We start from the raw sequence: 27,552 nt of genomic DNA on the forward strand, positions 1-27,552 counted from the left end.
GGGGGGGGAGGGGACAGGGAAGAGTGATGCCAGACCCAGGGAGAGGTGGAGCGGGAAGCAAGGAAGTGAAGAAAAGCTGGATGGGGGAGTAGAGTCCAAGAAAGCACGAAGGCAGACGGTCTGCAAACTCCAAGATGGAAAACAAAAAAAGCAGATCGTGTAGAAATGAAATGCAATTTATTTAAACAATACAACAATATTTATATGAGTACAAACAGCCCGACACAGGCCGTGTTTCGCCCAACTGGGCTGCTTCAGGGGATGCATCAAGGGTTGGTTTGGAAAAAAACAGCTGAGTCAGAGATTTCAAAACGTGATCCACTGATATGGAGCCAGTGCTTCGGTCACATATCTCTGGGTTTGCTGAAACCCAGAGATATGTGACCGAAGCACTGGCTCCATATCAGTGGATCACGTTTTGAAATCTCTGACTCAGCTGTTTTTTTCCAAACCAACCCTTGATGCATGGGTTTTTTCCAAACCAACCCTTGATGCATCCCCTGAAGCAGCCCAGTTGGGCGAAACACGGCCTGTGTCGGGCTGTTTGTACTCATATAAATATTGTTGTATTGTTTAAATAAATTGCATTTCATTTCTACACGATCTGCTTTTTTTGTTTTCCACCATGGGGGAGTAGAGTGGCAGATTCTGTGATGGGAGGGTTGGAGAGATTGGGAAAGACACTGGATCCATGGAGGGGGAGAGACAGTTTGTGTATGAATTTGTATGTATGCAAATGAATATGCTAATATGCCAAGCCCCACCCTTTGCCCCCCCCCCCAAATGAAACAGGCAAACTACACCCATGCATCTGCCTGCATGCATAGCTTTGTGCTTGTATAAACAAGCCTGTGCATTGTGATAGAGGCAGGAGGAATGCAAAACAGAAGCCAGAAGGGTGGTGGAGAAATCTGGACCTACCCCCTAAAAAAGAAGTGGGCAATCTAGGGAAGTTGATATCATGGGCCCACAACCTCTGTGGCACAAAAAAAAAGAGTAGCCTCACAGCAGTGCAGTTTGAAATGTGCAAGTGCGGTTTCCAACGCCCGCTGGAAGAAGAGAAAAAAAATCACGGCGACAGCAAAGAGCTTTGCCGTCTGCCACAAGTATCGAACCTCTGCCAGCAGAGGAAGGTAACAAAGACCTTGACCACTATGAAAACCTCTGGTGATGGGGACCCAACCCTCACTGGCAGTGATAAGATGGAAGGGGTAGAAAAGGAAGAGGAAGGAGAGGAGACAGAAGGGAGATGGGGAAAGGTGACGAAGGAGATGAGGGGAATTGGGATGGATGGCAGGAGGCAGAGAATGCAAGGATGAGTCAATACCTGTGGGTCCTAAATAGAACTCAACAAGTGACTAATGAAAAGGTAAATCCAAATCTATAAAGGCCTGGATAAGAGATGTTTTTAAGTCAAATTGAAAGTATTGTTTTCACTCAATACATAGATTTGTTGCTAGATTTAAAACGTTTTTTCACAAGTTCCTGGAGGAAAAGTCCATAAACAATTACTTGCCAGGTAGACTTGGGAAACGGCATCACTTATCCCCTATAATGAGCAATAAGGAACAGCTCAACTTTTGGGGTTCTGCTAGGTATGCCTAGTGACCCAGACTGGACTCCGTTGAAGGCAGGGCGCTGAGTTTCTTAGACCCTTAGGTCTGACCCCAGCATGGCATTTCTTAAGTTCCTATGATTACTCAGGCATATGTCTACTCTTTATGCCAGCATAAGCCTGATCTGACACTCATGATTCACATCTGATGGCCCAAAATATCTGGTCATCATGCTGGAAAAACATGTTTAAACCTAAATCTTGGTAAGGTTCAAGAAGAAAAGGATCTACTTAGGTGGAAGTAATAGTTTTAGATTCAGCAGTTGTCTACAATAAGTGATTCACGTTCAGTACTATCCAACGTTGTTCATTCAGCCTGGGATTCCTCTTTCTCAACCATTTTAATCCTTTTTTTATGAAAAATCGTGAGCTTTAGAGGTTGGCGACAATCTAGGTTGGAAGTTTTAGTATCTCTACAAGATATTCTTTATATTTCTCTAGTGGGGAAGTAGCCTATTGGTTAGAGCAAGCAGAATCCCAAACTGTAGCAAGATTCATGCTATTGATCCCAGGGTCAAGCAGTGGATTTCCTCATATCTATCTCGATAGCAGACTATAGACGTTTCTTCCAGAAACTTGTCCAAAGTTTTTTTAAACCCTAATGCACTAACTGCTAATACCACATCCTCTGACAAAGAGTTCCAGAGCACATAAGCACCTCATGGGTAAATGTACCCACATAAGAAAATAAAAATCACCATACTGGGTCAGACCAAATTACCATCAAGCCCAAAATCATGTTTCTAACAGTAGCCAGTCCAGGCCACAAGTACCTGCAAAATTCCAAAAAGTAGCAAGATTCCATCAGTGACTTTTCCCAAATCTACCTTAATAAGTCTGTTGACTTTTTCTCCAAACCTTGTTTAAACTCAGATTTGCTAACTGCTTTTTCCACATCCTTTGACAATAAGTTCCAAAGCTTAATTATGCAATGAGTGAAAAAATAGTTTCTTCTATTTGTTTTAAAGTACTCTATAATGTCATGGTGTATACCCTAGTTTTTGTATTCTTGAAAGAGTAAACAATCAATTTGAGTGTACCCATTCCACTCAGGATTTTCAAGACTTCTGTCATATCTCCCCTCAGTTGTCTCTTCTCCAAGTAGAACAGCCCTGATCTCTTTAGCCTTTCTTCATGGGAGAGTCATTTCATTCTCTTGATCAGTTTGGTCACCCTTTTCTGTACTTTTTCTAATTCCACTATCCAGTCAATATTCAAAAAGTTTTAAACAACATGTAATTAAACTTTGGTATTGTTTGCCAGAGAATAGAGTAAACAGTTAGCTTAGCGGGGTTTAAAAAAGGTTTGGATAGTTTCCTAAAAGAAAAGTCCATAAGCCATTATTAAGATGGACTTGGGGAAAATCCACTGCTTATTTCTAGAACAAGCATCATAAAATGTATTGCACTGTTTTGGGATCTTACCAGGTACTTGTAACCTGAATATCAGCCGGTTCGTGTATTATATTGTCATTAACGCATGTTAGTTTAAGGTATTGTGGACTCCACAAGCTGCATTATTCCTGGATAAGTAATGCTACCTCAAAGTAGACACAGCACTACATGTGCCAGACTTCCAGAACTTTAAAAGAGGTGATAAAATATATACAGCTTATTCCACAACTTTCCTATGTCATATACTGGCACGGTAAAATATGTGTATTATAATATGAAGTGTGGTCGACAGCTTGCATCCTACAAGGTTATTTCTGCTATGTGTTTTGTCATTCACAGGTCCTTTGATGGTCATAGTAGAATTCTGCAAGTATGGAAACCTTTCAAATTATTTGCGCAGCAAGAGAGGCGATTTCATTGCCTACAAGGTAAACAGCCAACAGGATGGTATGCAGTAATTCATGTGACCTCATGTGAACTTGGAGCCCCATGGCATGGCCATTCATCCAGCTTATTAGGACCTAGTTAGAAAAGGGTTCTGAACACTCTGTTTCTCATTTGAGGGTAATTCTTCAGCTGCCCGCACTGATGTAAAGTCCAGGGGTACATCTTACCTGTACACTGTGCAACAGTTTGTAAAGTGAAAACAGCTGTGTATCTTCACCTTGAAAATTATCCCATGAAGTCAACACACACACACTCATACCTGCTAACGGTTTTCAGAGAAAAGATATGCAAATACACTAGAAAATTCAATATTTTGTGTATAAATGCAAGTCCCTCCCCAACCCCCTGCCTCTTCTCACTGCAGGTAAAAATAAGTATGTAGTGGCACTACGAGGTGAATTCTAGGTATATCACCAAAAAAGGCTATTCTATAAGCCACGCTTAAAGTTAGGTGTGGTTTACAGAATAGCGCTTATGCCTGGGAATCAAACCTAACTTTAGGTGCGGCCACTTGTACCAACCGAAATATGGTGCAACTCTTTGCACTTAAATTAGGCACGTTTCCCCCTTATTTTGTAACTATGCATGTTAATTTTAAGAATGCCCCTGTTCCACCCATGACCCTGCCATTTATGCACCCCCTTTTCAAACTTGTGCATAAAATTTAGGCGCGGATACCGTGCCTAAATTTACATGCAAATATTCCAATTAAATCTAATTAGTGCCAACAGTTGCTTGTTAAACCAGTTAGCGGTGTTAATTAGTTCGTTATTCAGTTATAATTCACGTGCAAATTGGGTGCATGACTAAATTTGCACATGCAGTTTTTGGCCACTTTTATAGAATTAGGGGGTATGTATATGTTTAAAACCATACGCGGGGTCTTCAGTGTTCAAAAGCATCAGGTGCCAGCCTGTGGCCACAAATGTGCTTTTCTTTTAACATCATCTGCCAGCAAATCAATACGTTTTGGCAGTGCAAGTTGATATATGGGCAAAATATATCTATATAACTTGAGGAGGATACAAGATCATTCTAGGGATGGGGCCAAAACTTCTACAGATAGCAATGATGGTCAGCTGCTGTTCACATAAATTATCCATTTAAGTCTGATTGAAGAAGTGGAGGAGTGGCCTAGTGGTTAGGGTGGTGGACTTTGGTCCTGGGGAACTGAGGAATTGAGTTTGATTCCCACTTCAGGCACAGGCAGCTCCTTGTGACTCTGGGCAAGTCACTTAACCCTCCATTGCCCCATGTAAGCCGCATTGAGCCTGCCATGAGTGGGAAAGCACAGGGTACAAATGTAACAAAAATAAAATAGATACTATTGGAGATTCTACATGGAATGTTGCTACTATTGGAGATTCTACATGGAATGTTGCTATTCCACTAGAAGTCGGCCCGTGCAGATCACCAATGTGGCCGTGCAGGACGTGAGACTCACAGAAGCAGAAGCCTGCGCGGCCACATTGGTGATCTGCAAGGGCCGACTTCTACATGGAATGTTGCTAGTGGAATCTCAAATAGTAGCAACAGTGGAGGAGTGGCCTAGTGGTTAGGGTGGTGGACTTTGGTCCTGAGGAACTGAGTTCGATTCCCACTTCAGGCACAGGCAACTCCTTGTGATTCTGGGCAAGTCACTTAATCCTCCATTGCCCCATGTAAGTCGCATTGAGCCTGCCAAAAAAAAAAAAATAGACTTTCTTCCTGGATTCTATATATCACACCTAGCATTCTGCACCAAAATCTAAGCGTATTCTATAACAACACGTGTAACTTAATTGGCTTAAGAAGCCAATCAGCATTGTTAACAGTACTTAACAAGCAATAATTATTATTTGTTGTTATTATTTTGTGTTACATTTGTATCCCACATTTTCCCACCTTTTTCAGGCTCAATGTAGCTTACATATAACCGTTAACGGCGTTACCGATTACGGTCTGAACAAATACATGGTATGAATGAATACAAAGTGATATTGTAGTGGAATGGGGTACATGTATGGTAGGTACAGTTGGGGGAACTTATAGAGGAAAAGGGGGAAGAAGAGTCAGGTAATGTTCGTTACGGTCTTTGGTTGCATTGTGTCGCAGGTGAACAGGCATTTTTATGTCGGGTCGGTGGGCTATGCTGTTCCGAACAGGTCTGTCTTTAGTGCTTTCTGAAAATTTAGGTGGTCGAGCGTAGTTTTTATTGCTTTTGGCAATGCGTTCCATAGTTGTGCCCTTAGGTGGGAAAAGCTGGTTGCATAGGTGGATTTATATTTGAGTCCTTTGCTGCTTGGGTAGTGGAGGTTTAGGTATGATCGTGCAGATTTTGTGGTGTTTCTGGTTGGCAGGTCGATGAGGTTTGTCATGTATCCCGGTGACAAATTGGCAATAATTAGAATTTACACGCACAACTCCCTAAGGGTATTCTGTAATGCACTGTGCCTAAATTTTAATTTGTGCAGGCAAAAAAGGGTGTGGTTATGGGCGGGGAAATGGGTGTTTCATGGGCGGTCCAAAATTTATGCTACATTTTCATTGATGTAAATGGTTGCACGTAGTTTTAGGCACTGGGATATCAACTACTACTATTTAGCATTTCTATAGCGCTACAAGGCGTACACAGCGCTGCACAAACATAGAAGAAAGACAGTCCCTGCTCAAAGAGCTTACAATCTAATAGACAAAAATAATAAAGTAATCAAATCAATTAATGTGTACAGAAAGGAGGAGAGGAGGGTAGGTGGAGGTGAGTGGTTACGAGTCAAAAGCAATGTCAAAGAGGTGGGCTTTCAGTCTAGATTTAAAGGTGGCCAAGGATGGGGCAAGACGTAGGGGCTCAGGAAGTTTATTCCAGGCATAGGGTGCAGCGAGACAGAAGGCGCGAAGTCTGGAGTTGGCAGTAGTGGAGAAGGGAACAGATAAGAAGGATTTATCCATGGAGCGGAGTGCACGGGAAGGGGTGTAGGGAAGGACGAGTGTGGAGAGATACTGGGGAGCAGCAGAGTGAGTACATTTATAGGTTAGTAGAAGAAATACCAGAGATATAACACAATGTTAGCATAACACTGATGATACACCTAATAAGCATACAACTAAGCGCATTCTATATACCACGCCTAAATCTTGAAGTCGCTTATAGATTACGCTTAGGCGAAAATGTTTTCCAGGTGTGTGTTTTTAAGCGCCATATACAGAATCTGGCTCATTAGGTATAAATCTTTCTTGGTACTGTGTTTGAACATTTCAATACAGTACACTTGACAAAAACAGTTCAGCCAGAAATGACAAAGCACTTATCCAGATAACAGAACCTGCTTCCCACGTAAGTGCCGCTGATTTTCAGCAGCACTATCCTGGGAGTGGTTTGGAGTTGCAAAATAGAACTGTGCAAAATAAAACTGGGACATTAGTGGATGCCCCAGAGCAGGTCTAAATACGTTTGGGTGTTTTCTGTGGTGTTACTTTCTCTCTTAAAAATGGTGTAACTTGTGCATATTCATACCCTACAAGGTCTGTCATAAAATTACCCTACCTAGGAGTAGACCAGACTACAGTTTATTTAGAACCTCACCCTTGCAGAGGCTACTGTTTTATTTCCAAATCTGTCCAACTGTTTTTCTTTGTCCTCATCAAACTGTCATATGTGGAACTTGCTGTACTTCAGTGAACTGAGGCTTTTGGCCTTGTTTTTCAGCAACATGTATTCTCTAGTGCATTCAGAATGTATTTCCAAACCCATTCAGATTATTCCATCCAATAGCTTGGCTTCCCGGTGTGATAACATTTATTGTTATGGCATTTCAGTCCCAAGAAAACTCTGACCCAACCGAGAAAGTGCTGGATGAATCCAACAGTGACCTAACTGAACTGATAAAGCCGCGGCTGCAGAGCGTAGCGAGCACGGGCAGCTCTGCCAGCTCGGGATTCATTGAGGACAAGAGCTACAGTGACTCCGAGGAGGAAGGAGAAGGTATGTCCTGTTACCTGTGCGTAAGGGCAGCGCATGGATCAAGCTACACAGACAGAGGTCACGTTTCAAACAGTTGAGACTGCCTAGCTTAAGCCAAATTTTGGCTGGTTGGGTCAAATTTAACTAGCTAGATTTTTATTAAGAATTCTTCCTAAATCTAGCTGGCTAAAGTTAAAGAACTCTGACTATATTTAGCTAGCATTAAAAATGAGCTCTAGCCAGCAAAATCTACTCCCACTCAGTCAAAAATAAACCTGGGGTCCAGAGCACCTATTATTTTCTCCCGCTGGGGCCCTTGAAAAATGGCCTGTGGTAGTGTAGACGTGTGTTTTGGGCGCGTGAAGAATCATTTTTCAGCGCACCTGTAAAAAAATGCCTTTTTTATTTTTGCCGAAAATGGACGTGCGGCAAAATGAAAATTGCTGCACGTCCATTTTGGGTCTGAGACCTTACTGCCAACCATTGACCTTGCGGTAAGGTCTCACGCAGTAACCGAGCGGTAATGGTCTGTGTACATAAAATGCCAATTACTGCCCAATTACCGCCCGTGCGCCAGAAAATAAAAATATTTTACAGCGCACATAAAAAATGAAATTACCACATGGGCCACGTGGCAGCCGGGCGGTAACTCAGAATTGCCACTCGGGCGCTCGTAGGCGCTTATGCATCTTAGTAAAAGGGTCCCACAATGCAGTCTTAGAGATCATCCCTGCCTCCTTCCCACCCAAGTGTTGAAGTCTGGTGGGGTGATCCCTACCTACTCCCCCTCCCCGAGTAGTCCCTCTATCAAACTAAAAAGTCTTCACATCCTCGTATATTTTTCATGTTCTGCAGTCTAAACAATATGATTCAAAATGCTTTTACCCTGGGATTCTATATATCGCGCTGAGATTTCCGCGTGGAAATTGAAACGTATTCTATAACGATGCGCATAACCTGATTGGTTAACAAGCTAATCAGCACAGATAATTGGACGTTAAACTATTTATTTATTTGTTTATTTAGTATTTATTTACCACCTTTTTGAAGGAATTCACTCAAGGCAGTGTACTGCAAGAATAAGTCACACATAAGCAACAGATAGTTGCAGCAGTAAAAATATTCAAACAACAATACACAGTATGGTATATTATACTACTTACAATGTCAAGACAACAGAGCCGTAGCGAGGGGAGGAGCTCACACCCGGGGCAGGTTGCCGCTGCGCACCCCCCCCCCCCCGGGTGCAGCACGGCACACCCTCCTCCCACTGGAGCGCATACCCCCCCCCCCCCCCCCCCCGGAGCACATACCTGCGGCGAGGGACAGGCGGGAGGGCCGATCCGCCCCAACTGCACGTTGCTGGAGTGTGTCGGCTCCGCGCTGATTCACTGCTCTCTCTCTGTCCCAGAACAGGAAGTAACCTGTTCTAGGGTAGAGAGGGCAGTGCACCAGCGCGGAGCCGACACCCCCCAGCGGCGTGCACCCGGGGCGGACCGCCCCCCCCCTTCCTACGCCACTGCAAGACAATAAAACATAATAGACAGCATGAGGTGTAAGCAAGATAGAATATGTAGATAAGACAGAGTAACAGGAATAAGAAAATAAGGGACTAGTTAGCACTAATTGGCATTAATTAGAATTTACAAGCACTACTTGCTAAGTGTATTCTGTAACATGGTGCGCGTAAATTCTAAGGAGCAGGAAAGGAGTGGGAACAGAATCAGGCTCTTCAAAAAACAGACCGAGGACATCCAAAGTTGAGGTAAAGTTTATTGAGAGAAGACTCCACAAAGTACCCTTTTCTCCTGTTTACCAGCGGCGTCTAGAACCCATAGAAATGGATCCTCAGAAGCTTAGCCGAGATTGGGTGGCAGAGACGGTGGGGGGAGGCGGGGATGGTGGTTGGGAGGCAGGGCTAGTGCTGGGCAAGACTTCTACGGTCTGTGCCCTGAAAATGGCAGATACAAATCAAGGTAAGGTATACACAAAAAGTACCACATATGAGTTTATCTTGTTGGGCAGACTGGATGGACCGTGCAGGTCTTTTTCTGCCGTCATCTACTATGTTACTTTAAACTACACTCCAGAAGGTCTTTCTAAAGACCGCAACGTTCCTCTGTAACAGAATCACTCTATAAAACTTTGTCCACAACTGCATACGGACAAAACACCAAGACTCCTGAAGAAGGCACTTTCTGTGTCGAAACAGAGTAACTTATAGAGTCTTCTCTCAAAAAAATTTACCTCAACTTTGGATGTCCTTGGTCTGTTCTTTGAAGAGCCTGATTCTGTTGCCACCCCTTTCCTGCTCCTGAGATTATTCATGACACTCTGTTGTTCTTTCCACTTTTGTGGTGTGCTGGTTGTAAATTCTAAGTCACATAGTTGAAAAGGGGGCATGGCTATGGGCAGGTCATGGGTGTATCTAACATCTATGCATGTTGTTACAGAATACACCTGCTCCATGCCTAATTTAGGCTTTGGTATTTACACCAGGTTTTACTTGGCGTAATTGGCCACGACTAAATTTAGTCGCAAGGACTGGCAATCGGTGTATTCTATAAACCGTATGGAAATGTAGGCTTATTCTATAAAGTACGCCCAAATTAAGGTGTACTTTATAGAATATGCATAAGCGAATTTCATTTCGGCACCAAATTTTTAGGCATCTAATATAATAAAACGCACCGTGAACGTTCTAATGAGGACAACGTTCTGTGAAGCCCTGAAGCCCTGAAGCCATCTGACGTCACTGAAGCTGTAGGGTTCGTGGATTCGTGGTGTGAAGCCTCCCTTCAAGCCAGCAAGCAAGCCAGCCAGCCAGCCGTCTCTGCCCCGCCCTCGCGACAAAACAAACAAATCCGGAAGCGAAACGTCAGGGAAGGAGGCGGCGCTCCCGACGTCTAGCCTTCCCTTCGCTGTGTTCCGCCTTCAAAATAAGGCGGAACACAGCGAAGGGAAAGCTACACGTCGGGAGCGCCGCCTCCTTCTCTGACGCTTCGCTGCCGGAAACGCCACGGAGGTAAATTGAAAAAGAAGAAAAAAAAAACCAAAACGATGCATGGATGCGAAGGGGGGGGGGGGGGGGGGAGGAGAAGGGGGGGGGGGGGGAGGAGAAGAGGGCGGGCCAGGCTGGGACATGGGATAGAGAGGAGCATGGATGCGAGGGGGGGGGGGGGGGGGGGGGGTCATGGAAGGGAGAGAGGGGACTTGCTGGAAAAGGATGAATGGAGGCGGCAGGGGACAGAGGAGCATGGATGGGCATGGATTGCGAGGGCAGGGCTCAGGGAGAGAGGGGAATTGCTGGAAATGGATGAATGGAGGGGGCAGGGGACAGAGGAGCATGGATGGGCATGGATTGGGAGGGCAGGACTCAGGGAGAGAGGGAAATTGCTGGATAGGGATGAATAGAGGGGACAGATGGGCATGGGTGGATATGGATTGCAGGGCAGGCCTCAGGGAGAGAGGGCAATTGCTGGATAGGGATGAATGGAGGGGCCAGGTGACAAAGGAGCATGGATGGGCATGGATTGGAAGGGCAGGACTCAGGGAGAGGGGAAATGCTGGATAGGGATGAATGGAGGGAACAGATGGGCATGGATGGATATGGATTGCAGGGCAGGCCTCAGGCAGAGAGGGAAAATGCTGGATAGGGATGAATGGAGGGGGCAGGTGACAGAGAAACATGGATGGCCATGGATTGGGAGGGCAGGGCTCAGGGAGAGAGGGGAATTGCTGGAAAGGGATGAATGGAGGGGGCAGGGGACAGAGGAGCATGGATGGGCATTGATTGGGAGGGCAGGGCTCAGGGAGAGAGGGGAATTGCTGGAAAAGGATGAATGGAGGGGCCAGGGGACAGATGGCCATGGATTGGGAGGGCACGGCTCACACTCTCTCTCTGATATACAATGTCTTTCTGACTCTCACTCTCACACACTCTGTCTCACACTGTATCACATTCACTCTCTATGTGCCACACAGTCACTCACACACTCGCTTGGTCTCATACACTCACTCAAACAGAGAATCTGTGTCTCACACACACTCTCTCTCTCGCCCACACACACACACTCTCTCTCACACTGTGTCTCACATACACACTTGCACACACTCTCATTCTCACACACACACTCTCACAAACACACTCACACCCAGACTCACTCTCTCTCACACACACTCACACTTTCACTCTGACTCTCAAACAGTCACTCTCACATACACTCTCCCAAACATACACACTCCGAGGAAAACCTTGCTAGCGCCCGTTTCATTTGTGTCAGAAACGGGCCTTTTTTACTAGTGATATATAGAATCTAGTCCTTAATGTGAAAGAACAATTACACAAAATGTCTTCATTGTAAAAGAATTATAGAAATAAGCATAAAGTAATTGAGAATAAGAAAGCAAACGTGCTTGCATAACCCTTCACATCCCTTGACTCTGCTAAGGATCTTCGTCATTCTGAAAGGCAAATCTTCCTCCCAGTTCCAGCTCTGTGGTAGACTGAAACAGCTTTTCCTCCAGAATCTGCCTGTACTTTGCACATTTCATTTTCCCCTCAGCTTTCACAATCCTCCCTGCACTGGCGTAGGAAGGAGGCGGTGGGGTGGTCCACCCCGGGTGCACGCCGCTGGGGGGGTGTCGGCTTCGCTGCTTCCCTGCTCTCTCTGCCCCGGAACAGGTTACTTCCTCAGCGACATGCACGGGGCGGTTCGGCCCTCCCGCCCCGCTTTCGAAGTAAGTATGCGCTCCAGAGGGGGTGGTGCGTTCCGGAGGGGGGAGGGTGTCAGCTGCCCTCACTACGCCACTGCCTCCCTGTCATTGCTACTGCCGCCACCACCATGCTTTACTGTAGGGATGGTCTCAGCAGGGTGATGCACGGTATTAGTTTATGCCACACATAAGACTTAGCATTGAGGCCAAAATGTTCCACATTGGTCTCTTCGAACCACAAAACCTTCTCCCAACACGTGTGCAGTGTTTTGTTTTTTGTAAATGTTACATGGCATATCATAAGGCTCTTTTCAGCAGTGGCTTTTCTTCTTGTCACTATCTCATACAGACCATCTTTATGGAGTGTTAGGGGTCCTTTTACAAAGCTGCGCTAAAAGGTTGCCTTAGCATGTCCATACATGCTTTTTTCCTGCGTGCTAAGGCTGTTCGTACTGCAGCCAGGGGCCCTTTTACTAAGCCGCGTAGGCACGTACGTGTGTCCTACATGCGTCAATTTGGAGTTACCACGTGGCCTGGGTGGTAATTTCATTTTTTACGTGCACTGGAAAATAATTTTTATTTTCCTGCACACAGTGGAAATTGGGTGGTAATCATTCTACACGCATAGACGATTACCACATGGTTAAGGTGTGAGACCTTACCGCTAAGTCAATGGGTGGCGGTAAGGTCTCAGACCTAAAATGGACACGTGCCAATTTTTATTTTGCCACACATCCATTTTTAGCACAAGTTTTAAAAAAAAGGTCTTTTTTACAGGCATGCTGAAAAAATGGATCTGCCCGTGCCCAAAACACACATCTACAAAAGAGCACTAAGTTCTTTTAAGCTGTGTTAAGCACATGCTAGCGCTTACCACAGCTTACGAGAAAGAGCCCTTAGTTACAAACCTCTGTGCCACTTTAAAATATCCATGGCTACTGTCTTTAGTGGGATGGCCTGATCAAGGCAATGTCTTGGAATTGTCATACTATTTGCACTTTACAATGATGGTCCTGACAGTGCCCCAAATTTGAACAGATTGAAATTTTCATATAGCCTTCCTCCAGTCCATACCTTTGAATAACTTTATCCCAGTATTTTTTTTTGGTAACTCCACGCTCAGCAAGTTTAAATCTTTGCATTACAGTCAACTTTACAATGGAAACAGCTTGAGTATTTATCCAGGAGTATTCACATTCAGCTCAGCTACTATGACCAGAGACAATTGGGCTCTATTTAATTTCTTTTTGACCTTTTTAAGGCAATTTTTGGAAACGAAGCTAATTTGGCATTGCTATGACAAGGTGTGAAGATTATACAATCGAGGCTTTTTGGTTTCTTATTTTTATTGACTTTTTAAACTATTTTTAGAATTATTCTTTCATGTCACCATTATCAGGCTTTATTTTAATAAAGGTAATTCTGACTGCTAATTGATGAAATTCCTCTCTGTCCATTTAAGTCTTGATAATATACTGAACTTCTGTTGGGGAAGTTGCCCTCTCTTTTAGTCTCACCTTGTTTGGATTAGCTGAAAAAAAGAAAGTATTGCATTTAAATAATAAAAGATGGTGCAGATCATGGCTGCCAAAAAGTTATCCCAATTCCTAAGGTTACAATGAATCTTATACTCCTGGGAGAATTCCAACTGCACAATGGAGAATTTGCACCGAATTTCCCATCTACTGTTTTATACGATACATAACCCAAACCAATATCAATTTACCAGCAGAGGCCACCAATATTTTGACATCAGTGCCTGCATGCGGCATCCCACATAAAACCATAAAGAGATCTTTAAAGTCTCGTGCGTCTGTGGTTTCAGGTTTGCCTGTGGTAGAACTCTATTCTGAAATAGGATCTTAGCTGTGAAATGTAATTAATAAATCGTGGCTTACATCATTGTCATCTGCTGTAATGATTTGCTACTGTCTAGATGCTGAGGATCTGCGTAAGCGACCACTAACGATGGAAGATCTGATTTGCTACAGTTTCCAGGTGGCAAAAGGCATGGAGTTCCTGGCTTCCAGAAAGGTAAGTGTCAACCCTGCCTGCCTCTTGCCATTGAAAGTGTGATATTTTGGCACTACCCCCTACCAATAGGAACACCAATGGAGGACTCCTGTCCTGTGCAACTTTCAGCTGCATAGCAGGAGCATTGCTCCCCAGGTTCCTAGTCCATTCACTGCAGCAACAGTTGTGAGGCTGGGAACCATGCACGGGGAACAGAACACCGTTTTACGTGGGAGGACTGAACAAATCACCCTCTGCCCTATCCCAACAAAAAGTTGATCAAGCAACAGCCCTGGCAGTCCACTTCTTTCTGCTGCCTGTGGAGCCATGCACAGGACACCTCTTGAAAGCGAAGATACTTACCTGTAGCAGGTATTCTCCGAGGACAGCAGGCCTTATATTCTCACAATTGGGTAACGCATGCTCGTTGCCTACTCCGGATCTTATGACAACCATAAGAAGAGCTTTGTGGAGCGCGAGACATGCTCCACCACGCATGCGCACGTGCCCTCCCGCCTGCTACACGAACACGGTAACTTCAGTTGAGTATAACAGCAAAAAAGGAAAAACAATAAAGGAGACAACTCCAAGGGGAGGTTGGAGGGATTGTGAGAACATAAGGCCTGCTGTCCTCGGAGAATACCTGCTAAGGTAAGTGTCTTCGCTTTCTCCGAGGACAAGCAGGCCTATCTATTCTCATGTGGAGAATCCCTAGTAAGCACCCCCAGTGCCAATGCACACCGTTGTATAAGGCAATCAAGCAGCTCTGGAAGCAAGGCCCGGATGCGCTCGTCAAGGGCCGACATCTGGAAAAGCTTTGGGGCTCCGGTTGAGAGACAAGATGGCAGGACTGTCAGGGTTGATATTGGAGCTGGCTGGTGGCTGCTGGTAGAAAAGCGCATGCACAGCGAGCGTTCACCTACAGTGCTAATACCAGGCTCTCATTTCTTTCAGTGTATTCACCGTGATTTGGCAGCCAGGAACATCCTATTGTCTGAAAATAATGTGGTGAAGATCTGTGATTTTGGACTAGCCCGGGATATTTACAAAGATCCTGATTATGTGCGGAAAGGAGATGTGAGTACTTCCTTGCTGATTTATGATTTCTTAGCTGTCTCCAGAAAGTTAGATAAGTTATCCATAATATTTCACATCTTCATTCATAGGCAAGGCTTCCTCTTAAATGGATGGCACCCGAAGCTATTTTTGACAAAACATACACAACACAGAGTGATGTCTGGTCTTTTGGGGTGCTGTTATGGGAAATCTTTTCTCTTGGTAAGTTCCTTATATCCCAGTATATTTTACATTAGTCAAAGCTGAGATTTTGCTTCTGTATTCTACATCTTTGATGTCATTTTTTAAGTCTTTTTTGGGTTCAGGATTGCAGCAGCCATTTTGTGGCTGGGCCTGCAATGGTCAGGAGTGGATGGGCATCACTCCTGCCCGTGTGACCACCCTAAGCCACCAGGAGACCTTCTGAGGGGGCCTGGGGGGCTGGGAGTGGGTGGTGTGGGAACTGAGATCTGAGGGAGCCCTATGCCTATCAATTCCTTTTTTTGCAACGTACACTTTGAAGAGACCAGGAGTAACACTTTTCCATTGCTGGTTCCAGCAAATGGAATTGGCTCCAAAAGTACCTGAAGGCTTACTTTTATCAGTGTGTGGATTTATGATACTCAGGCCCATAGGAGCACCCCCAATATTGAGAAAATTCCTTGTATGTGTCCAGGGAGGGGTTATTTCCACTGGGCTTAGCACCCTTAAACAATCTCTCATCTTCTTCCTCTCCCTTTAGTCTCTCTCTTGTCTAGGACCCTATTAACTGTAATTACCAGATATCACTCTGCTGTGCCCCTCATCAACTCATCAGCCATTGCAGTTCGCCCTTCTGGGCCCTGATGTAACTTGCTGGTCCTGAATTTTAGATGTCCATGTTATCTTCCACCCCTGTGCATGTGGGGAGAAAGTCACAAAAAATCAGATCCTTTGTGATTATCCCACTCTCCTTGCTGTTATTAACATTTCCATCCGTACTGCATATGTAAACACTTACCTCCGATATTCAAAAGCATTTAACGGCCAGAACAGGCACCTGTCTAGTTAAATGCACCATAGCCATCTATCTGCAAATTTTCAGAGGGACATGGCTGGCTACGACCACTGTTCCCACTAAGCTGAACGAGAGTCCTCCATCTGCCAGTGGGGGGTGCTGTTTCACTATCACATTTTTCAATAGTGAAGGAGAGGCAGGTTCTGCAGGACTCCGGTGAACCAGCCTGTCCCTAGACACTTAAAGCACTGCCCCCTACAGGTAGCAATGCAGTTGGAGGACGGGAACAGTGGCATGACCCACTGAAAATTTGCGGCTACCCAGTTATATCATGTGATATAACCGGCTATCTGCCAATTTCCAGCGCAAGTTAACCGGGCTAACTCCCGCAGTCTGAATATCGGGCCTTTACTGGTCAATATTCAAAATCATTTAAGCAGCCAGAAGCAGCCGCTGACCAATTAAATCATTTGTTCGCAGCTATCTGGTCATTCTCAGTGGCACTTACTAAAGTGGCGGTAAGCCCACCACGGGTTTACCGTGCGCCAAACAAGAACTACTGCCAGGTTACCTCAGCAGCACCACAGTAGTTCCCACCCCCAGTGTGCACCATTTCCAGCTATGCGCTGCCCAGTTAAGACCGGGTTAGCGCAGGTGCCCTTACCACCATCTCAATGGGTGGCAGTACGTGCTTCCCCCTGAAATGGCCACTCAGTTTTCAGCACATGCCTGCAGCAGACTGCCAAGGTGGAAAGAGACGTTTTCCCGCCAGCTGAGGTATTTTTTTGTTGTTGGGGGTGAAAACACTTGGTGCCCACCCACTCTTTGCTAGGCCCACCCAAAATCAGTTGTCTGGCTACATCCCTGGGTAAAAGGGGGCCTCAGGACATGTTAAAAACACACACTGAGGCTAACGCATGCCCCCTTTTACCGCAGCTTAATAAAAGGACCCCTTTATGTGCTAGACAGTGGCGTACCAAGGGGGGGGGGGGCGGTCCGCCCCAGGTGCACGCCTGCTCAGAGTTCCCTGACTTCGCGTGTTTGCTGCAGCTCCCTCTGCCCTGGAACAGGTTACTTCATTTTCCGGGTCAGAGGGAGCTCCAGCGAATGCGTGAAGTCAGGGAACTCTGAGCAGGCGCGCGCTGCGGCACCCCCCCCCCCCCAGTGGCGTGCACCCGGGGGGGGGGGTTTCCGCGCTGCATCGGGGGAGGGGTGCTGCACCCGGGGGGGGAGCGGGGCGCCGCCGAGGGTGGTGCTAAACCACACTCCGTTCAGTTCTGAATATTGACTTAACTGATTATGTGCTAGCCAGCTCAAAGAAAAAAACAAAAAACACTGGATATTCAGCGCCAAAGCCTGGACAGTGCCTGGCCTTGACTATCCAAGAATAATGCCAGTGGCAGTCAGCAAAACGCTCAGCATATTGACCCCTTAGTTACTCAGGAGGTGTCACTCAGAAAATCAGACAGCTCAATCAAGAACCTCTGAGGCTTCTTGGGAAATCAAATAAACTGAGTTTCAGAGTCTCAGAAATAGAAGCACCTTCAGTATGTGGTATGAACAGATGAAGTGTCAGCAGAGGTGGGCAGGGATAGAAATAGCATCTAGCTCACTCCCTCACTTCATTTCCCACTCACTATCTGAAGTCTGTTGATTGGTGGTGGGTGGGGTGTGTGGGCACTCAATGACATTTGCTTGGCTCATCAGTTCTGCACATACTCCCCACAAAAGCAGTGAAATAATACAGTAAAGCTGGGGACGATACGCTATCAAGTAGTTAGAGAGAGGTTAGTGCAGGGGGTTAAAACTGCATAAGAAAAATGCAGTTTTCTAGACAAGCCAGATCTTATGATAGTGAAGGATAGTAACTATAATACCATCCATCATGAACACACCAACATGCAAGATCATTTGCCTGTATGTGTGTGTGTGGGGAGGGAGCTGGGTAGTCAATTTTGAAAGGATTTATGTGCCTAACTTTGAGAGTCAAGTACTTAAATTGGCGCTTTTAAAGATCCAGGTATGGATACGGCAAATGAGACTTACCTGGAAAGGAGCCTTTCCTAGCTGAATATCAAGCCCTAAGTATATAGCTTTTCTTGGCTATCCTAAAGATGCCCCAGGTAAGGCCTCCTCTGAATACTGTGACACTCGAAGGGTGTCACCGGAGACTAGTGGGGATGGAATAGAGTGATTAGAACCCCACGACTCCCTCAGAATCTGTAAAGGAAGTCTCAGCACTAAGCATGGAGGGGAGCTGTAACAGCAAACATGTTCTTATCTGAAAGAATGACAAAGGGTGGGAGGCTATGGGATTGTGTGTCTGTTGTCCCTGGACAGGGTGTGAGCCTTTATGTTCCCCACAAGAGGGTGCCGATGGGAAAGCCACAAGGGGAAGGTAAAGAAGCTTACCTCCAACCATACCAGATTGAACCCCAGAGAAATGCTAAGTAAAGGATGTGGAGGAGGGGCAGGCATAACCTGAGAATCATGCAGGGAAGCCCAAGCTGGAAGAAAGGACCCTGTGGGCAGGCTGGGAATTGTAGTCTCCTAGCCCAGCATGGAAGGCAGGATCCTATGGGCATGCTGGGAAAGGTACTCTCCTAGCCCCAGCTGGGAGGAAGGCTCCTGTGGGCAGACTGGGAATTGTAGTTTTCCCCTGATTCATCCAATGAGAAAAAAGGGTAGGCAGAGGGAGCTCTTGGGAGAAAGGAAGGAGGAGCTCAGAAGCTACTGGTACAGAAAAGGGCAACTAGAAGGGCAGTTAGCAGAGCCGTGGGGGGAGAAAGTCATCCGCTTCCCAGAGAGAGAAAGAGAGCCTGTGAGGCTATGGACATGGGGTTGCCTCGGAACTGGAATGTCCAAAAAGGATATGGACTTTTGGGATTGCAAGAAGCTATGGAGAGCTGAGGGATCACTTTAAAGTAACAGTGAATCAAATGTAAATGATTTGTCTCAGCTCTGGGAAGTGGTCAGTCGGAGGGCTCTAATGCCAATGGAATACAGGGTGGGACCATTCCCCCTCTGCCTTCATTAGCTCTAGAAAGCGGGGGCCACCACAGTGTGCTGTGACAGAGCAGCACTGAACCAGGTGGGGAACAGTGAGAACCCTCAAGGGAAAAAGTCCTTATCTGTAAGCCTGAAGGCTGGCTGGTTGATAAAGTTGGTGAAAAGGAATGGACTGCTGTGAAAAGCTGTTAGACAGAGTGCTGTTTATGAGGAGACCAGAGAAGAAGCCTGGATAGAGCTTGGAGAACCTGGGGCAGGAGCACTGCTGAGTTAACTGGGTCTGCTGAAGCTAAGGCTATATTCTGGGTGAAAAGTATCACAGGAGTACTGCAGAGTTAACTGGGTCTGCTGAAGTTAAGACTGTGTTCCAGATGCAACGTATAATAAAGCTGATGGCTTACTACTAAAGAACTGTATTTCAAACTTGTGTTGGGGGGGGGGGGGGGGGTACAAGGAGTATATCAGCACCAAGGCCAATCTACCCCTGACAATATAGTTTAAAGTATATATGTGTTTTTAACCCATTAGTGCCCAATGTTCCCCTAATAAGCTCCCATATGGGAATGTTGGGCACTAATGGGTTAAAGAGCCCATTTATGTGCAAACTGTAAGATGCTATATAAGCACATAAAGGGCTTTGAATATTGTTATAACATCGCAGCTGCACAGTCACAGAGGTACCCAAGTCGAGACCTAAAAGGGAAGGAGGAAGGCCATACTTAGTACCCTTCCCTTTCTCGGCAGCCATGGAAAAGTCCTTCTTTATCAAGGAGAGTGTGTGTTGGAGTATGGAGGTCACAGTTGAAATGATGCTCTCTAACAGCCAGAAAGACCCTGGATGACCTCAGTATACCACATAGCATTGTTGGGCATAACTACACTGGTATGGGACCCATTGCTTGTAATATGGGAGGGGCCTAGTAAACCAGACTATCATGTTATGTGGTGGGCTCAGTGAGGTCATAGGTAGTGCTTGTCTCAGGGTACATACTATGTAATTATTGCTTTTTCTATTAGTAAAATTTCAGCCTATGTCAACACATACATATTTCAAGATTTATTTGTTGGAGTTGGGCATAAGAGAAGAGGAGAGGGGTCATCCCTGCCTATGTTATGGAGGTCATTTTAGAAGGCTTGTGTGTCTTTCACATGTGTAAAAACCCCACACATACACAGAAAGATGTTATTTACACATGCACAGTTTGGAAGGGGGAATGCTTTAAGTAGGCCAGAATAAGTACATAAGTGTTGCCATACTGGGACAGACCGAAGGTCCATCAAGCCCAGCATCCTGTTTCCAATAGTGGCCAATCCAGGTTACAAGTACCTGGCAAGATCCCAAAACAGTACAATACATTTTATGCTGCTTATCCTAGAAATACGCAGTGGATTTTCCCCAAGTCATTTTAATAATGGCTTATGGATGTTTCTTTTAGGAAGCGATCCAACCCTTTTTTTTTTAAACCCTGCTAAGCTAACTGCATTTACTACATTCTCTGGCAACGAATTCCAGAGTTTAATTACACATTGCGTGAAGAAATATTTTCTCAGATTCGTTTTAAATTTACTACTTTGTAGCTTCATTGCGTGCCCCCTAGTCCTAGTATTTTTCGAAAAGAGTAAACAAGCGGATAATGTCTACCCGTTCCACTCCACTCATTATTTTATAGACCTCTATCATATTTCCCCTCAGTTGTCTTTTCTCCGGGCTGAGGAGTCCTAGCCGCTTTAGCGTTTCCTCATAGAGTTTTAGGTAGGGATGAATTTCAGTACAGTACTGTTACTTGTACAGACTTAGCCACATTGTTAACTATGCCTTTATCATTAAGATGTGTTATTTTACCACTAACTCGTGCTATTTTAGTTCGGGTTCCATTTTATGCAATAAGACCTAGTTATTAATAGCTGGGGTTGACAGTAATATAACACATCTTAACAGTAGCCCATATTTTTTTTTTTTTTGTTACATTTGTACCCCGCACTTTCCCACTCATGGCAGGCTCAATGCGGCTTACATGGGGCAATGGAGGGTTAAGTGACTTGCCCAGAGTCACAAGGAGCTGCCTGTGCCTGAAGTGGGAATCAAACTCAGTTCCCCAGGACCAAAGTCCACCACCCTAACCACTAGGCCACTCCTCCACTGTTGCTACTATTTGAGATTCCACTAGCAACATTCCATGTAGAAGTCGGCCCTTGCAGATCACCAATGTGGCCGCGCAGGCTTCTCCATGGAATGTTGCTAGTGGAATAGCAACATTCCATGTAGAATCTCCAATAGTAGCAACAGAATCTCCAATAGTAGCAACATTCCATGTAGAATCTCCAATAGTATCTATTTTTTTTTTTTTTGTTACATTTGTACCCCGCACTTTCCCACTCATGACAGGCTCAATGCAGCTTACACAGGGCAATGGGTTAAGTGACTTGCCCAGAGTCACAAGGAGCTGCCTGTGCCTGAAGTGGGAATCGAACTCAGTTCCCCAGGACCAAAGTCCACCACCCTATCCACTAGGCCACTCCACTTCTGCCCCTTAGTTCTCATTTTTAAATGGAAAGTACAAGCATATTTTCCCTTTGAAAATTGCCCCAGGACTAAGTATTAATAGATAGTGCCACTGAAAATCCAGACTGACCACCTTGGCACTGTCCAGGTAGTGCTGGGATGGTCCAAGTGTTTCTCGCTTGCACTGAACTGTTCACAACTGTGTGTCCGAAGCACAAGAGTGTCCCAAGGCGACTGTATCCTAAAACTTAGAGAAAGTACTACTACTACTTAACATTTCTAGAGCGCTACTAGGGTTACGCAGCGCTGTACAAATTAAACAAAGAAGGACGGTCCCTGCGCAAAGGAGCTTACAATCTAAAGAACGAAATGTCAAGTTGGGGCAGTCGAAATGTCAAGTTGGGGCAGTCTAGATTTCCTGGGTAGAGGTTAGGTGCCGAAGGCGACATTGAAGAGGTGGGCTTTAAGCAGTGATTTGAAGAGGGGCAGGGAGGGGGCCTGGCGTATGGGCTCGGGGAGTTTGTTCCACGCGTGGGGTGAGGCGAGGCAGAAAGGGCGGAGCCTGGAGTTGGCGGTGGTGGAGAAGGGTACTGAAAGGAGGGATTTGTCTTCAGAGCGGAGGTTACGGGTAGGGACGTAAGGGGAGATGAGGGTTGAGAGGTAAGGAGGGGCTGCAGATCGAGTACATTTGTAGGTTAGTAGCAGAAGCTTGAATTGAATGCAGTACCTGATCGGAAGCCAATGAAGTGACTTGAGGAGAGGGGTGATATGAGTGTATCGGTTCAGGCGGAAGATAAGACGTGCAGCAGAGTTCTGAACGGACTGAAGGGGGGATAGGTGGCTAAGTGGGAGACCAGTGAGGAGTAGCAAAGTTTAAAGCTGCTGACAAACTTAAGTCTCAATCAGGGAAGGGATTGAAAGCTGAAAGCAGTGGAATCAGTGAGTGCTAAATTCCTAAGAGTGTTGGGGGGGGGGGGGGGGGGGGAATAATTCACCCACCCAGGGCTTAACCTTATTCTGTTCACAAGGCAAGTTTACAGCATTCAGAGAACATTAGTAACACACTGGGATTAAGAATACAGAAACCCTGTCACCACCCAACAAAGACAAGAAAAAAAGAGGGAAGTACATTTACACTGGCCGTAGAGTTGGTTAGTAGCTAGAAAAGATTTACTTATTAAAAAATAGCACCAAAAAGAAAAACTGGAGTCCTTGCTGGCTTTTAAGATAAAAAGTCCCTTTAATCGACACGCCATTATTTAACACATTAACAGCAGAAGGATAATGAAAAGTAAAATTACACAAGTCGTCCATAGAATTAAAGTAAATTGGTTGCAACATTATATACACAAAAGGTAGCACATATGAGTTTATCTTGTTGGGCAGACTGGATGGACCGTGCAGGTCTTTTTCTGCCGTCATCTACTATGTTACTATGCTAACACTTCATTAAAGAAATATTTGTAGGTCTCTTTGATGTAACTTCACTCACTTCCAACTTCAGGATCTTTCATATTTGTAGCAGACTACAAATGTGGCATAACATATACCTTGTCACTCTTTATGATGGTGTATCAAAGTCTCTCTTAGTTATTTTGTAGCCCTTTCCTCCTGAGTCAGGTGAAATGGTTGTTTGTGGTGGATTTTAACTTATAGTATTTTTTTTTGTATCTGCAAAGTAGGCAAGCATAAGGTGGCTTTACACGTATTCTATAAAGAAAAGTTGGCACTTTCCTAGTGCCAAAATCTAGGTGCCCCCTCGTAGAATTGCCCTCCTAGGTGGGTTGTTACAAACACTGGATTTTACAAAGGACTATAGATTTGACAGAAGAAAGAGAACATTGGACAGCTATTACAATGAGCATCATTGGCGGAAAATATCCTTATCTTGTCTCCACAGGTGCCTCACCCTATCCAGGAGTACATATAGATGAGGACTTTTGCCTCCGACTTAAGGAAGGAACACGAATGAGACCTCCAGAGTACACCACTCCCGAAATGTGAGGCCTTCACGCATTCTCGTGCTATCATGAGGCTGTTAGGACTCTGCTTCTTCCAGCATCTAAAGAGCTGATCTTTTCTATTCATCAGCAGCTATTCCAAATCATCTTCTCCCAGCACAGAGTATATAATGACACCCAGGGTTTGAAAGGAGACCTCTGGGCTGTGTTGGTTGTTCAATCTCAATACGCTGTGTTGACTGGAGTCTCTTTCCCACAAACTTGGTCATATCATATCATGTATCCTTGCAGGCATCTACCGTACCCTATGCTCTATGCTCTTTATTAGACGTATAAGATGCTTTCTAACATACTATGTGTCCTTTATTAGGTACCAGACAATGCTGGATTGTTGGCATGGAGTTCCAGTAGAACGACCAAACTTCACTGATCTGGTTGAGCGATTAGGAGACCTCCTCCAGGCAAATGTTCAACAGGTCTGCTAATTACCAGTTTACAAAAATGGCCTTTCTTTCTTTCAGTGGACTCATCAGCTTGCAGACACAATGTCCAGTCATGCTGACCAATAATACAGGATGCTGCATCATACCACACACAATGAAAATTGGAAATGGGGCAGGAGAGAGAGAGAAATATTTTCAGTGTCCCATGTAGGAAGTGATTATATTTCAAAAAGAGACGTTTGCTGATCCATGACTGGCAAATCTACACATTATATTAATTTAAAAGGAATCTTGTTACTGCTGAGAGAACAATGTTTTGTTTTGTTTTTTAAATCTCAATTACATTTTGTAATTATCTTCCATTACTGGCAGATGCCACCAGCTTTTATGTATAGACTTTGTGTAATTTCTGTGTGCTTCCATCTCCTGCTGGTTGAAGTGCCACATTATAGTAGTTTGCATGTTGAAGTAGTCAAGTTACACATGGTAATGAGACAAAGTTGACTTTAATGAGACAAAATTCACACTGAGCCAGTCTCTGCTCCTAAATTAGTCCTTTTACTACTGCTTAAATACTATATAGGATGCCTGCTGAGGTGAAAAAAAGAATTATTATTGTATTTACCCTTATAAAATGCCATCTGAGAGGTCTCAATTTCTCTTTGACCCTCCCCCCCAGAAGGTCACAGTGGTTGAATCTACCTGAATTGATCTTTGTTTCTTCCTACTGTGATTTGAAGAGGGTATAGCAGACCCAGAGCAGTTTGAGACCCTCCCAAGACCCCCCACAACACATGCCAACACCAAGGGGGGAGGGGGTTTGGGAATGGTCTAGAGAGACTCAAGGAAAGTAAATTAGCTGGTAAGGTCTAATTTCTCCTTCCTCCTTGTCTGCGCCAGACTAGTCCCAATGAGTGGGAAATACCAAAGAAGTGCTCACCCAAGGATAGGAGGGTCCCCAAGCCAACACTGAAGCTCCAAAGGCAGCTTCCTGATGGGCCTGGATGTCCAACCAATAATGCTTCACAAAGGAACGAAGAGACGACCAAGTTGCTGCCCTGCATATATCGTGTGGAGGAATGAGAGAATGCTGCGCCCAGGAAAAAGCCTGCATCCTTGTAGAATGAGCTCTCAACGCCGCAGGTGCCGGCTTAACCACCAGCAAATATACTGAACAAATAGCCTTCTTGATCCAATGAGCTATAGAGACAGAAGACTGCCACTCCCTTGCACAGTCCACCAAACAGCACAAAGAGCCAATCCATCTTCTGCAACTCATCTGTTCGCTTAACGTAGCAGTGCAGAGCCCTGAGCACATCCAACAAAACAAGGGAGCGTGGAGAGTCCTCACTGGAAAAGAAGGGCAAGGAAACAGACTGCTTAACATGGAATGCAGATATCAACTTAGGCAGAAAAGTTGGAATCAGTCGCAGAGGCACCTTCTTCTGAAAAAAAAAGTAAAGAGTGGCTCTCTGCACAACAAGCTTGCAACTCTGAGATGCGCAGGTGCGGAAGAAATAGCCACCAAGAACACCACCTTAAGCAACAGATACTTAAGGGATGCCTGCTGTAAAAGCTCAAAAGGGGCTGATTCCAAGGCTGACAGAACCAAATCCAGATCCTAAGGGGGCACCACCTGTTGAAAGGGAGGTCTCATACACTTCACCCACTGAAGGAAGCTAGATACATCCAAATGAAGCGTGAGTGAATGTCCCTGAATCAGACCCTGAAAACAAGCTATCAGTGCCAGATGAATCTGAAGTGAGGAAAGAGACAACCTCTTCTGAAAGCCACACTGTAGGAAATTGAGGAACTAACCCAATGAGGCCTGAAGAGGAACAATCTTTCCTCTCGTCACACCAGGCCTCAAAGATGCGCCAGACCCTAACATAAGCCAAAGAGGTGGAATGCTTTTTGGAACTCAACAGCATGTGAATGATACCTGGAGAATAACCATGCTTCAACAATCTCACCTGCTCAACACCCAAGCCATAAGCGAGAACCGAGCTACATCTGGCATCCGAACAGGGCCCTTAAGGGAAAGATCATCCGCCACAGGAAGCTGAAGGGGATCGCCCACGTGCAACTGCATCAGATCCACATACCACAGCCAATCTGTAGCCACCAACATCACGCGACCACCATGAGCCTGAATGCGCTGAAGAACGCGACCCACGAGAGGCCATGGAGGAAATACATACAGCAGTCCCTGATGAGGCCAAGGCTGAGACAGGGCATCCAGACCTTCTGCTAGCGGCTCCCTCCAGTGACTGAAGAACCACAGAGCCTTGGTGTTTCTTGTTGTGGCCATAAGGTCCAGCACAATTTGCTCTCACCTATGGACAATGAGCTGAAAAGTGAAGGACGCTAGACACCACTCTCCTAGGACCAGAAAGTGATGACTGAGGTAGGCTACATCCAGGCTGCTGACACCTGCTACATGCACTGCTGACAGCAGACAAAGGTATTGCTCCACCCAGGCCATCATAGTAGCTGTCTCCTGTTCCAGACCCCTCTTGGTCCCCCCCTTGCCGACTGACATAAGTGACTGCTGTGACATTGCCCGACAACATCCTGACATCCCTGAGATGTCAGTGGCTGAAACTCCATCAAAGCCAGCTGAATATCCTGGGTCTCTAGACGGCTGATCAACTACCGAGACTCCTCCTCCGTCCAGCGCCCTTGCATCCATCATCACCAGAACTCAATCTGGGGGGGGGGGGGGGGGGGGTCTAGGCATCCCTCAAATCAGATGGTGGCGGTTCAGCCACCATTGAAGACTGAGCCATACTGACCTCCAATAAAGGATCCTGTGGAAGAGAGAATGGAGTGGCCTAGTGGTTAGGGTGGTGGACTCTGGTCCTGGGGAACTGAGGAACTGAGTTCGATTCCCACTTCAGGCACAGGCAGCTCCTTGTGACTCTGGGCAAGTCACTTAACCCTTCATTGCCCCATGTAAGCCGCATTGAGCCTGCCATGAGTGGGAAAGCGCGGGGTACAAATGTAACTAAAATAAAAATAAGAATTGGCCTGAGGTTTCCAGCAACACAGCAGCACCATCTGAGGGGGTCACATGTGAGCTTTCACCTACAGGACAACCTTGATGTTGGCTGCCATGGACCTGAGCACCTGCAGAATCTCCCAGGCGGATGGACAGCGAAAGCTGAGAATGCATCAGATCCGAGACTGGATCTTCTGAATTTGCAGCTCCGGAAGAAACACACTCACATCCCAAGTATTGAAGCACATCCCCAAGTACTTCAGGGACTGACTGGGAGTGAGGTAACGGTTGCTCACATGTACTACCCATCTGAGATGCAGGATGTGGCTGTCAGTCTCTCTTCCACCGACTTCACCTGAATCAGTCAGTCCTCCAGATATAGATGAACCAGGATACCCTCCCGCCTGAGGAAGCCTACCACCACCACCATCACCTTGAAGAAGGTCCATGGCGCCAT

At 45.6% G+C, this 27,552-nt stretch overlaps 1 protein-coding gene across 3 annotated transcripts in view; it reads left to right on the forward strand.

Moving 5' to 3' along the window:
• LOC115474923 (vascular endothelial growth factor receptor kdr-like) overlaps positions 1-27,552 on the forward strand; it is a 344,006-nt gene that overhangs the window by 292,430 nt on the left and 24,024 nt on the right. For all 3 annotated transcript variants that reach the window (XM_030210630.1, XM_030210628.1, XM_030210631.1), the window contains exons 20-26: positions 3,349-3,437; positions 7,252-7,417; positions 14,049-14,146; positions 15,080-15,202; positions 15,292-15,403; positions 23,591-23,690; positions 24,022-24,127. In XM_030210630.1, the coding sequence (XP_030066490.1) occupies positions 3,349-3,437; positions 7,252-7,417; positions 14,049-14,146; positions 15,080-15,202; positions 15,292-15,403; positions 23,591-23,690; positions 24,022-24,127 (794 nt within the window). The remainder of the gene's footprint in view (positions 1-3,348; positions 3,438-7,251; positions 7,418-14,048; positions 14,147-15,079; positions 15,203-15,291; positions 15,404-23,590; positions 23,691-24,021; positions 24,128-27,552) is intronic.

This window comes from Microcaecilia unicolor, chromosome 7 (assembly GCF_901765095.1).
Source record: "Microcaecilia unicolor chromosome 7, aMicUni1.1, whole genome shotgun sequence".
Lineage (NCBI taxonomy): Eukaryota > Metazoa > Chordata > Amphibia > Gymnophiona > Siphonopidae > Microcaecilia > Microcaecilia unicolor.